Source organism: Euphorbia lathyris, chromosome 8 (assembly GCF_963576675.1).
Source record: "Euphorbia lathyris chromosome 8, ddEupLath1.1, whole genome shotgun sequence".
In the NCBI taxonomy this organism is placed as follows: domain Eukaryota; kingdom Viridiplantae; phylum Streptophyta; class Magnoliopsida; order Malpighiales; family Euphorbiaceae; genus Euphorbia; species Euphorbia lathyris.
Genome location: NC_088917.1, coordinates 85,001,924 through 85,015,665, shown reverse-complemented (window position 1 = coordinate 85,015,665; position 13,742 = coordinate 85,001,924). Strand labels below are relative to the sequence as shown.

The window sequence follows — 13,742 nt, the reverse complement described above, 5'->3', positions numbered from 1 at the left end:
TGTGTTTGTCAACATATAAATATAATTGAAAAAGAAATTAAAAAAATATTTTGATTGTCATCAATTACTTAAAAGTTTAATTTTAAATACTTTGTTTTGTAAAAAAAATATATCACATACATCTATTTGGAAACTTTTAAACCGCGGACCTCTGTTTGCAAATAAGACAAAGCACGAGCATTTTTTTTTTCCTACTTTGCCCTTAATTATATTTATCTTTTTCCACTAATAATTATCCATGTATTAATAAAATTTCAAAATTAACTAGTTACTTGGTGGTTAGATTTTCCCCTTCTCTACTTGATACAAGCTTCGGAACAGTAAAAATGGTGAAAAAAATGATTTCCGTTGAAATCAAATGGGGCGGAGTCGGAGAAGAAAGATAGCTGCGAGCAGGAGAGGGAAGCCAACTTTGAAGGCTCCTTTTAAGGAGGTAGTAGAAGTCAAACAGTGCCGAATCACGATAATTGCTGCAGTGTTCTTCGTTTACCCATGTGAGTATCTCTGCCATTTCCAGAAATTTCAGTTCTCTTTTAGTTGAGCAGGGCAAGTCTTTCAATCGGGACTCTGTGCTCTGACATAGCAGAAATTTTAGGGCTCTTTATTCGACTACGGCAAGATCTCTGCCGTGAAACTCAGTTTCCCGAGCTAAAATGGCGTGTTATTATGTTTTAGCCTTATTTTAAATTAATTAGGTTGTGAAGTATTAGTTCTGTAATCAACCTGAGCTTTGACTGTAACTATCTGAACTATTCAGAGTGGGTGGCGCCGGTTAGTAGGCCTTGAGCGGCCATAAAGGATGGTGATGGGTAGAATGTACTGAATCCCACCTACTAAATGGAGATAGAGTCACAGTACTTATTAGTAAAATGAGAATTGCAAAGACTTTTAAAAACCGTGGGGTCTAATGCGATATCTACATGCAATGGGGCAATATGTTACAATTGGTAACAGAGCCTGACTCTCCATGTACAATGTGTGGTTCAGGGACGAACAAGACGTATTTTGGTGGGCACCCGGTTCGGAGTGGGTGGCGCCGGGTAGAAGGCCTAAGTAAGAGCGGCCTAAGGGATGATGATGGCAGGAATGAACTGAATCCCACCTTGAAAATAGAGAGATAGTGACCAGTCCTTATTAGTAAAATGAGAATCTAATACATATAGACGTATTTTAAAACCGTGCGTCCAATGTGTAGCTTTGGGCCAAAGCTAACAACATCTACATGGTATTACCATGATGTTACATTGACCTAGTCATACTATTTTCATTAGAAAATTGTCAAGCTCCAGCTCAACATCCTTCTCGCGAGCTGCTCGTGAGCTTTTAAAGAGTTTGATCACGACCTTTGCTCATGAGCAGCTCGTTTGTGATTTGACACTAGCAAACAACTCATTATGTTGGTTTGAAATTTCTTTTAACACATGCCTACAAAGTTTTAACCAAAGTTTACATGAACTAGGTTGTTTTATTTCCCTGTCAATAGAAATAGCATTATTAGAAAAATAGTCGAACCAAGCTTACTCATGAATAATATTATAATCGAGCTTGTTCAGCAGTCTAAAAATGAGTCTACCGTGAGATTTCCAGCGGAGTTTCGCCGTGCTCAAGGTCGGGTTGTTCATAAATCGAGCCAAACATGATCGAACTTTTATCGAGCCGAACGCCGACCCTTTCATACAACCCTATGAATTATTTTCCAATTAAGAAAATTGAATTTATTTTCTTCACATTATTGTTTGGAATCATTCATAGACTTGGATCCGCCATGGAAAGCGAAGAGATGAAAACGGGGAAGATAATAGTGGAGAAAGTTGGAGGAAAATCAACCGTGACAAGCTCCTTCTCCAAGTATCCTCTCAAATTCATCATTCCCACTAAGGTTTTTATTTCTTTTCCTCTTTGACTATCATAAATTTTCATTCAAACGGTTTATTATGGCTTAATACATCTGTTGTCCCTGTACTTGATCCAAAACTTTAACCGGCTCTATTTAGAAGTTTCAACGAATGACCTTTATTTTTATCCAAAACTTCAACTGCTCCCGTGAACTTACAAAAGTTCATAATTATTTGTCTATCTGGCATTTTCTTTTTGACATGTGGCGAGAACTTTGATACCTGGTAGAGAGCGTCTCCCATTTTCTGCATCCAACAAATTTTGTTAAAAAATAGAGGATTATTGAATACAATTAGATAAGAATAGAGGGTCATTTGAAACTTTTAAAAGTTCGGGGTCAGTTGAAATTGAAATTTTAGACCAAGTACTGGCGGCACGCACATGTATTAAGCCTATTATCTTTATCTTCTTATTGCATTTCTTGATATGATTTGATTTTTCAGGTGGGTCCTTCCAAAATTGATGCCGTTTGGATATATAGTCTCAGCTATGGTGGTGGCATAGTTTCTGTATGCTCTATCCCTCTCTGTATTTTTGTTGCTGTTTGTTTCTGTTTGATTCGTTTTTTAACACTAGCATGTCTAGGGAGACTCTATATCATGTGAATTTATCATTGGAAGTGGATGCACTGCTGTTCTAACCACCCAAGCTTCTACAAAGGTTTGCTAGAGAAATATTTTGCTTTGTCAAATTGATTTGTAGTTATTAATTGAATTAATTCTCTTAAAAATCTTGTTTTTAGGTGTACAAGTCTTTGGGGTCCAAATGTTCTCAACAGATTCTAGAGGTGACATGATTTCCTATACTGAATTGAATTATCACCAACTCTACAAATAGATATGGTTGTCATTATCAAACCTAATTTATGATCTCCCTTTTTCATGATAAAATTTTATTGGGTAAATTACATTCATGGCCACTGAACTTTACTCGTTTTCACGGTATATATATGTGTATGATGGTCAATGGTAATAGTGGCTTTTATATTAAAAAGTGTAAAGTTCAGAGTCTTTTATGTTATGTTTTGAAGTTCAGTAGCATATCATAAAAACTAGTAAAGTCCAGTGGCCATGGGTGTAATTTACTCAAATTTTATTATGTTATGCCTTGTCAATGTTGCTTTCTTGGTTTAATGTTGTATATTGTTTCTAATTACTGTCTCATTTTTTTTTTCTATGGTGTTCAAGATATTTCGGGGGCTGAAAGGTTACTTGATATCCTATTTGTTTTCTATTACAGAATAAGTCAATATAATAAATGTATAGCATGCTTGTTGATTATAGGCTGCTACAAGACAACTATAGGTGGCTAGTAGGGCTACTGCGATTAAGGAATGATTTTAGGAATGTCTTGTATAAATATATACATCTAGTGCTCTTAAGTAAAATATATTCATGTGGTATTTTAATCTACATGGTATCTCATGGACTTCTTTCTATTTCCATGGTTTATAACATGGTATCATAGCCTTATTTTGACTGCTACGTAGCTATTTATTTGGAGGATGATTTTTAATTTGACTGCTTTATTTCATGCAGTAGGCAAGAATTGGCAGTGATTCCCTTTTGGCTGTCATTCCAGATCCAGTTACATGTTTTTCAACTGCAAGATACTCTCAGAAACAAGTTTTTAGAGTCGTTTCAGACTCAAGTTTGGTTATTGTTGATTGGATTACCAGTGGACGTCATGAAAGTGGTGAAAAATGGGACTTTGAACTTTATAAGAGCACCAATAACATCTTGTTGGACGATGAGCCATTGTTTCTTGATACTGTAAGTCTTCCAAGTCTTTAATTTCACCATTCTTTCTTATATTGCTTTTTTTTATATATATTATTTTATCAATTGAAGTGCTATTTGGAGGCTTTGATAAGGATTTTGTTGGCTTTTTTCTATGATTTCTTACTTGTGCCATTTAGATAACATTTTGGCACATTTACTTTGAGGCTGCAGAACAAATGTCACTTCTCTGCCCATAGAATTTAAGTCCCCACTAAGTTTTGCACTTATCTACATCGTTGTTAAAGGCGCGCCTGACGCAAAGCTGAAGGTAGTGAGCCTTGGTTGCACAAGGCGAGGCACAGTTTAAAAGGCTCTCTCCTTGTGCGCCCCGCCTAAGTCAAGGCTCGCCTATTTCACTAGGTTTTCTTGTACTGTTTTGTGTAAAGTAAATGGTTGATTAATCTCAACCACTAATCTAATTTAAATAAACTTAATCTTAATCCTTGATCTAAATAAGAATATCAAAATATCATGCGACGTGAATATAGAAAGACTAAAGACTAGAGAGTATCAAGCAATGTAAATATAGAAAGACTAAAGACTAGAGAGGGATTAAGAGCAGAGTCATGTAAAGAATAGTATCCATGAATGATATTAGTACAGTAGCGCTAGTTAGGTACTTTGATTAAAACATTAAGTATATCTTAATGTCTATAAGAAGTACGAACTTAACTTGTGTTTTTGACATTTAGTATTATGTTTTTATGTGGTTTTGTCTTGTTTTTGTGGTCATAAGTGTGTTTTGTGGTTTATTGTTTAACTAGTAATAGAGTATTAGTGATATTGATATCAAATATTGGTATGCTTTAACTAGTAGTAAAGTATGCATTTTTTTTCTATGCCTCGTGTTCCTCAGTCGCGTTAGTGCGCCTTGCGTCTTAAACAACTATGCTTATGTCTTTTGATGAGATTTCCAATTTTGAACTTGAAACAGTAATGTTCTAATGATTAGGCTTCTTCTTGGTGATAATATGTCGGGAAATATGGCAGCATAATGTCAACTATCTACATATTGGGTGGATACTGTATTGATTACTCATGCTAGCTTGTTATCCCTTTTGTCAATGTCTCGAGCGGATCCCGAGCTCGAGCTGAGCCCACTCGAATTGAGCTTTGACCGAGCCGAACTCGAATAGCGTGCGAGCTACCCTGGCTGAGTAACACCCCTCTGCCCGTAGTATTGGGTACTCTTGCTAGCTTGTTATCCCTTTTGTGAACTGCATAAAATTCTGCTTCTCTTCAAAACAAGCAGACAAAAAAACTTTTGTCTTGTTTATCATGGTCAAAATATATTTCTCTGAAGTCTGAAATTCTACATGTTATTGGTTTCTCAAACTCTCTATAAGTTCTTGCAAATTATAGTTCACCTGGACTTTTGACTTTATACCTGTATAATGGCCTTCACATGTTGAGCTACTTGGATGATTATCTTAGATCTCATCTATGTTGCACGGAAACTCTTCAGCACTAATGTTTCCGCATTTTGTGTCCTTTTCCGTTTCCGATTCTTTCCGTTTCCATTACTGTAGCTATATTTTTTTAGAAGCAATATTTCCCGGTGTCTGTTTCCGTTTCCGTTTCTATTTACGTGCAACATAGAATCTCATAATCCACATTCGCTAAACTGACTTGGTTACATTCCTTTAGACAAAATCTATTTTCCAAACTTGTGCTTTTGGGTCTGTCTCCAAGCAAAATCATTGAATTTACTTTTGTATTGGCTTAATACATTAAGAGTCTCCTAAACTTGTTCCAAAAGTTTGTTTGACCCTCTAAACTTACGAAGTATCTCGTTATCCCCCTCAACTTGCTTAAAATGATCTATTAGCCACCTTAGTTTGTTTAAAGTGACCTATCGACCCCCTAAACTTGCTTACAGTGATCCATTAGCCTCCTCAACTTGTTTAAAGTGATATACATTTCAACTTGTCTAAATTTATAAAAAAATCTAAAACTTACAAAATAAAGGTCTAATTCGCGATTCTAAATCTTTAAAATAAATTAACTTTCTATTTTTTTAGAATTTTTACCGCGTTTTTATAGATTTAGGGACCTAATCATTACACTTTAAGCAAGTTCATGGGCTAATGAAACACTATGTAAGTTCAGTGGGCCAATCAAGCTTTTTGGACAAATTCAAGGTGGAAAATTGAGAAGTAACCTTTTTTCCTTATCATAATAATTTTAGGATTTCATTGATCATCAACAATTTCCTGGTTTATTTATTTCTTCTCCTCCATTAATGATTTTCATACTCAATGGTACTATTTGCTCTGTTTCTCCATTATAAATGATGTAATATCTTCTTACAGGTATTGCTAGAGCAAGGAAATATCACTTCTATTGCAGAACGCATGCATGGCTATCAAGTCATTGCAATGGTTATAATCTTGGGGTATATATCTGAACATTTGTGATTCAAAATTTACCATTTTACTTTTCATGACATTAATCAAGAAAGATGAAACTGTCTTCAATTGTCAATGTAAGATTTAGTGATTTCTGTTTTTTAGGCCAAAGGTGAAGCATATTCAAAATCAAGTCCAGGAATATGTGAAAAGGATAATGTCTGAACAATTTTGCCGGCCTTTTACTGGATTAAGTGGCCGTGTGCAATCAAATTCGCCTACTTTCTACACCAAACCACCATTTGCTGCATCCTGCAGTGCTTTTGGTCCCCAGGTATTTAATTTAAAGAAATAAGGTACCAAAATGACCTCAAGGTTTTTGAAGAAGTAACAATTTAGCCTCAACGTACAAAATAGCATCATTTTAGTTTCAATGTTTATGACATGGTATCAATTTAGCCTAGGCAACGTAATTTGAGGCTAAATTGGTACCATTTCACAAACGTTGAGGTATCAAGTTCTCCGTTATTCAGGGTTAAATTGGTAACATTTCACATTGAGGTTAAATTGGTGCTATTTTGTACATTGGAATCAAATTGGTACTACCCCAAAAATCTTGAGGTCATTTTGGTACCTTATCCCTAATTTAAACAGGCGGCACGACAATGTCAAACATGCTTTCTTACATGCTTAATACATCAGTTGCCCCCTTAACTTGTTCAAAAAGTTTGATTGGCCCTTTGAACTTACATGGTGTCTTATTAGCCCCCTAAACTTGCTTAAAGTTTCATGATTAAGTCACTAAATTTATAAAAATGCCATAAACTAATAACCATCCATGGTTATTAGTTTAGTAGCATTAGTTAGAATCACGAATTAGGCCTTTATTTTTTAAGTTTTGAATTTTTTTACTCACATGGCAAATGGATCACTGTAAGCAAATCCAGGAGTCCGGTAGGTCACTTTAAACAAATCCAGTTGGCCAATATGTTATTTTAAGCAAGTTGAGGGGGCTAATAAAACACTTTGTAAGTTTAAGAGACCAATCAAGCTTTTGAAACAAGTTCACGGGGCTCTTAATGTATTAAGCCTTTCTTACACCTCACACATGGAATTTGTTTCAAGGTCATGTTATGACCTAGCTTAACAATCTTGACCAACTTTCATTTTTGTGCATTGCAATTGAATGCCAACACTTTACGGGTTTTATGATGTGAGGCGCAGTTTAAAAGGCTCTCGCCTTGTGCGTCTCTGGGCTTTGGAGCTTGAGTCAAGGCGTGCCTCTGTAACATAATGTTTTCACTAGGTTTTTTTTTACTGTTTTGTGTAAATCAAATGGTTGATTAATCTAACCATGAGGTTGTGGTGGAGTGGTAAAGGCTCCTCCTCCCTTAACCAAAGGTCCACGGTTCGATTCTCACCTTTGGGAATGGAAAGAATTTCCGTGGCCAGGCCAGCAGTCCCACCCATAGAGAGGGAGGTTGTAAAAAAATGTTAGGCGATTAGCTCTTCAAATTGCTTAAAGTGATATGTGTTTCAACTTGTCCAAATCTCCATTTGCGCTGGCACATAGGATTAAGTGGTTAAGCAACTTTAAGGGGATAACCAGTTGTTTCAAAGATGGAGGAGGGGTGATTAGACTTTTCTGGACAAGTTTAGATGGTTAGGACCGTATTAGGACATTAACTTCTATTACTAACTACTAAGTTACAGAGAAACATGCTTTTGGAAATAGGTAGAGTTGTAAATGAGCGGCTCGGCATTCGGCTCGATAAAGGTTCGATCGTTTTCGGCTTGAGCCGACCTTGAGTACGGCGAAACTCGGCTTAAAAGTTCATGAGCAGACTCGGTTATACGTTCATGAACAAGCTATATTATAATGCGCTCGTTAGGGCTGTAATCGAGCCGAGCCGAGCTTTGGCCTGTTCAAGCCCTGCTCGCTATAAAATTAACGAGCTCGAGCCCAAGCCGAGCTTGCTATAAAATTAACGAGCCAAGCCCGAGCCGAGCTTTGGCTTGCTCAACGAGCTTGAGCCGAGCTTCGAGCTTGTTTTGAGCCCAAAATCCTCTTTTTGACTTGGTTCATTAAGAAAATTATCTAACCATGAATTATTTGTGAGTAAATTGTTAATTATATTTGTGAAGTTTACTCGCAAATAACTCTTTAATTGTGTACATAAACAAGCTCACAAGCAAAGTTTGTGAATAAATAAACAAGATGTTTACAAATAGTTCGTCTATTACTCATTTTTATGTTTGTGAACGAACTCATCTAATAACAAATGAAAGAATATTAAGTTTAGATATTTGTGAACTAACACAAAACTATATAGTTTTCTACAAACCTAAAATTTGTTCATAAATGTTCTAATCGAGCCTGCTCACGAGCTTTCGAGCCAAGCTTTGACCTGCTCAAGCTTGGCTCGTTTACGAACCGAGCCAGTAAATCGTGTTCACGAGCGGTTCATTTACAAATCGAGCCGAGTCGAGCCGAGCTTTTATCAAGCCGACCACCGAGCTGCTCATGAGCGGCTTTGTTCATTTACAGCCCTAGCGCTCGTGTATGAGCTTGGTTGGATTATTTTTTTAATGGTATTTATAAAGGGGATATCTAAAACAATGTAGTTTTGTAGGTTCCAGAACAACGTAGTTTTGTGTTAGAAAAATTTCAAATGAACATAACTAATGAGTTGTTCGTGAGCGAAATTCATGAACAAAATTAACGAGCTGATCATGAGCAAAGCTCGTGAACAAGTTCACGAGCAGGATTTTGAGCTCGAGCTCGTCAATTTTCTGACGAGCCAAACATGAGCATGCCAAAACTCAGCTTTGCTCGGCTCGATTACAGACCCTAGGTCCTTACTGTTTTTTCATAGAATCTATATTATAAATTCTATAAATTGTTCTTTATTTATTTATTATTATTATTTTATAGAAACAAGTTGGTATTTATTGATACAGGGAATAGGTGTTATTGTGAGGATAGCTGCCATGACAACTGAATCAGTGTACAAGTTCTTACAGCATATTCTGGCTGATATGAAGCTTTTGATTGGGGTTGTACCATATCATCATTGAACATCTTTTCATTAAGGCATTACACACATTTGTCTCCCCAAACTAAAGCTTCAAAGTCAATTAAAACCCTAAATTATCAAAATCATCAATCAGGTCCCTGAATTAAGCAAAAATCATCAATTGATTCCTCATCCTATCATAAAATTAGAAACTGTGACTATTTGATATAGACTGTAATAATCTCAGTGATGGTTCAAAATGAGTTTGGGAAAGAGGATGTGAAAATGTTCAACCGAATGATTTTTGATGAAGCCTCAATTGATGAGTTTTGTTTAGAATAGGGACTCAATTGATGATTGTTGCTTAATTCAGAAACCTGGTTGATGATTTTGATAGTTTAAGATTCTAATTGATTTTGAAGTCTTAGTTTGGGGAACCAAATTCGTATTACGCCTTTCATTAATGATTTAATTCCTATATACAGTAAAACCTCTATAAATTAATAATGTTGGGACCATGAAATTTTATTAATTTATAGAGGTTATTAATTTATCGAGTATAAAATTAGTGATCTGGCCCAAGTCGGGACCAGAAGAAATTATTATTTTAAAGAGGTTATTAATTTATCGAGTATTAATTTATGAAGGTTTGACTATATATATATATAATAAAAAGAGAGAGAGGGAGAGGTAAAAGCATTAATAGGAATTTGTTCTGTGAATTGAGAAACTGCAGTTTCAACATAAATTTTGTCATTTTGATATTGATATTGATATGAATTAGGCACTTGAGAATGTGAATGACATCCAACCATTGTAAAGTCGAAGTGGCGGAAAGGTCGCCTTGAAATATTTGTGGTCGTTAGGCGTTTGGGTGCAAGTTGAAACGACTTTGAATTAAGGACCCGTTTGTTTCAGCTATCTCTATTACTGTTTGTTGTTGCTGTTAGCTGTTACAGATAGACATCATATATTAGTTGGTTTTTTTTTATAAATCTAAAAAGCAGTTGTTTCGAATTTTTACTAAACGATTTTTGTCTCATGTTCAAATTTAAAAGGTAAAAAGCAGTTCCGAAAAATAGAAACAAACGAGTTCTAAGCCTGAAATTTATTCGACCATTGTAATACAAATTAGGGGTGCAAGCGAGCCTCGGTAGTTCGCAAACTATTCGAGCTCGGCTCGATGAAAGCTCGATCAAAGCTCGGCTTGATATGGTTCGACTCGAGTTTGAGATCGGCTCGAGCACTAACGAGCTGAGTCCGAGCTTCCTCAGGTTCGGCTCGAAAGCTCGCGAGCATGCTCGATTATTTTTAATTACTATATATATTTCATTAGTTATTATTAGTTTTCATCACCCATACAAAAAATGACACAAAAAAAGCTTAGACATTTGAGTATTTAGCGAGACAATTAGGTTTTGATAAGGAATAAAATACATTACAAAGTTTAATATATATGTCATTGTTTGAAATTTTTTTCCGAGCTTGTGTTTTCCGATCACAAGTATCATATACTGTTTTGGAATCTCGATAATAACATTATTGTTTTTCTTTATAAATATTTTAAACTCATATGGAGTATGTTATAAGGCTTTTCTATTTTTTACACTACTTATTCTATGCATGTATGATGAATTTGGTTAAAGCTTGTTAGAAGCTCGATAAAAGCTCGGCTCGGTCAAAGCTCGGTCAGATTCGGTCAAAGCTCGGCTCGGTCAAAGCTCGTCAAAGCTCGATTCGAGAGGGCTCGACTCGAGATATTAACGAGTCAATACCGAGCCTACCTAGGGTTCGGCTTGGTTCGGCTCGGTTGCACCCCTAATACAAATAATCTGTATACATTATAAATTGCGTATGATGGAGCTAATGAAAAGTTTATTTCAAATGCAAATAATGAGTTTACATGATCCTATAAAATGAAAAAAAAACAAAGAGCTTACATGTAAAATAACGAAATTTGCATTTAACGTTTTTTGGGGGAAAAAAACTTCTAATTCTAATGTAAAAATAATACATCTTTCTCCTGAATTTGTCCAAAAAATTTGATTAGTCTCCTGAACTTTCAAAGTATTCCGACAGTCCCTTAACTTGCATAAAATGCTCAATTAGTTCCTAAACTTGCATAAAATGTAATCAACTCGGTTGTAAAATGGTAAATTAAATGCGGAAGATGTATTTCACGTATGTTAGAATGTTATTACATAATTCAAAAATAGATTGAAAAAGAAGTTATTGCTTGTTCAACTAACTTTATAAAACTTGGCTTCTCTAATATTAGAGCCGTATACCTCCGATCTTTGTCGTTTTACTTTTTTTAAGACGTGTGCAATACATCTTCCGCATTTAACTTACTTTTTTTTGCAACCAAATGTGGAAGATGTATTACACATGCATTGAAATGTTATTACATAATTGACATAATAGATTAAAAATGAAATTTTTACTTTCTGAACTATGAAACTTGTCTTTTCTAATATTAGACCTACATACTCCAACCCTGATCATTTTACTTTTTTTAAGGCACATACAATATATATTCTGCATTTAACTTATTTTTTTTTATACAACTGAGCGATTAATTGATTACATTTTATGCAAGTTCAGATAACTAATTGAACGTGTGTTATTAAGACTTTTTGAAAATTCAAATGGTGAATCAAACTTTTTGAACAAATTCAGGAAGAAAGAAAATCTAGATCCGTTTGAAGGAGTCAAATGATATATAAAGCAAATTTAATATTATAAACCTAAAAATTGAAAAAATTTACTGGCAGAAACATGTAAAATTTATGAATTTGAAATTGTGTTTTGTTGTATTTCATAACACAATATACATTTGTGATCTGTAAATTTCACTGTAAATCTTCATCGATGTTTGTGGTTTGCTCTGACCTTAGAAGTGGGTAGACCTACCCTTACCTAAACTTTTGTTCACAAAAAAAAAAAAAACACAATATACAGTCTAAACTTTTCCAAAAAAAATACTTAGATTGACTCCTTATATTTCATTACCCAGTAAACTTATTGATAAAATTCGTAAATCTATAAAAATGCTATAAAAATATACAAAACAAAAAGTTAATTTGTTTCAAAAGCTAAAAATCACGAATTAAGCCTTAATTCTTTAGTAAAAAAAAGCCTTAATTCTTTCAACTTAGAATTTTTTTTTACAAGTTTAGATAAATTGCAACATACAGTAAAACCTCTATATAGGAATACTCTATAGGAATAATCTCTATTTTGTTATAGAAAAACTCGGTCCCAATCTGGGCCAGTTATAAATAGGAATAACCTCCCAAACGTTATTTGTTATACACTTTTCATGTCCCACCTTCAGAAACTATGTTTCTATATAGTAATAATTATATATATATATATATATATATATTAAGAATTTAAACTAAATTATAAAATATTAAAAAAACTATTGAAATTATCTATGAGTTGGAAACACAAACTACAACTTAAAATTATAATTATTTAGTATTAAAATTGATATTTACATTTTTCACGTAAAACTCTTCCAATTATCTATATGTTGAAAACCTAAACTCTAAATTGAAATGCTAAATATTTAATTTGTTCTTGTTATTGTTAAAAATTAGAGAGTTCTTGTTATTGTTAAAAATTTAAAATTTTATGTGTTGAGAAATTTTATTATACCAAACTCTATTTAGTAATAACCTTCAAATTGTTATATAAATAGTCCGGTTCCAAGTGTATTCCTATATAGAGGTTTTACTATATATCACTTTAAATAAATTTAGTGGGTAAAAGATGGTCAATAGGCTATTTTAAACAAATTGATGAAGCTAACGGGAAACAAACTTCAGGAGCTAATCAATTTTTTTTTTGGACAAGTTGAGGAGGTTTTAATTTATTAAGCCATCTAGATATGGAAAATTTATATGGAAATACGGCTTTTAAAAACTATTTACAACTATGTCAAATTATTAATTGAATTATCTCAAATTAAGAAAATCATCATTTTTAATATATAATAAGAATTAGGATTTACTAATTAGGAGTCTAGAATATACTTTTTAGAGTTAGAATTTATGAATTGGGTTTAAAATTTATAAATTGATATAAAAACATGTTAATTTTATTGTTTTTTTGGAAGCAAAAGTTTAGGTAAGGGTAGGTCTACCCACTTCCAAGGTCAGAGCAAACCACAGACCTCGATAAGGGTTTACAGTGGAATTTACAGTGGAATTTACAGATCACCTGCCAATGAGGGCTAAATTTTAACGGAGTGGGGAATCGAACCTCAAACATGTTAATTTTATGGTATATATAAAATAATAATAATTAGAATTAAGTTTTAGGATATAATGTAATTATAATTTTTATAGGTGATTTTCATGTAAAAAGCATTCTGAATCATTAGGGCAAATTTACACAGAAATTCAGATTTAAAAAATTATTTGTAATTATGTCAAATACTAATTTAAATAATATCAAACTAAGAAAATCATTATTTTTTTTTATAAATTTTAAGAAATATGTTTTATGAATTAAGGGTCTAACATATATTTTTCAGGGTTTGAAATTTAGGAATTAAAGTCTAAGAATTTTAGGGCATAAAATCATTTTTTTTTGTGATATATAGAAAATAATGACAAATTGAGAATAAGTTTTGTAAGATGATTTAATTATAATTTTATAATGGTCAAATACATGAATATCATAATTACATA

The 13,742-nt window shown here is 33.6% G+C and overlaps 1 protein-coding gene across 1 annotated transcript; it reads left to right on the top strand.

Annotated features, from left to right (window-relative positions):
* Nucleotides 1-288: 288 nt before the first annotated feature.
* Nucleotides 289-9,698, top strand: LOC136204249 (urease accessory protein D-like). Its single transcript, XM_065995469.1, has 9 exons — nt 289-494; nt 1,753-1,879; nt 2,340-2,405; nt 2,482-2,556; nt 2,639-2,683; nt 3,438-3,668; nt 5,990-6,072; nt 6,191-6,359; nt 8,987-9,698. Exons 2-9 carry the CDS (start codon nt 1,766-1,768, stop codon nt 9,101-9,103), a joined length of 900 nt encoding a protein of 299 aa, XP_065851541.1. The 5' UTR covers nt 289-494; nt 1,753-1,765; the 3' UTR covers nt 9,104-9,698.
* The last annotated feature ends 4,044 nt before the right edge of the window (nt 9,699-13,742 follow it).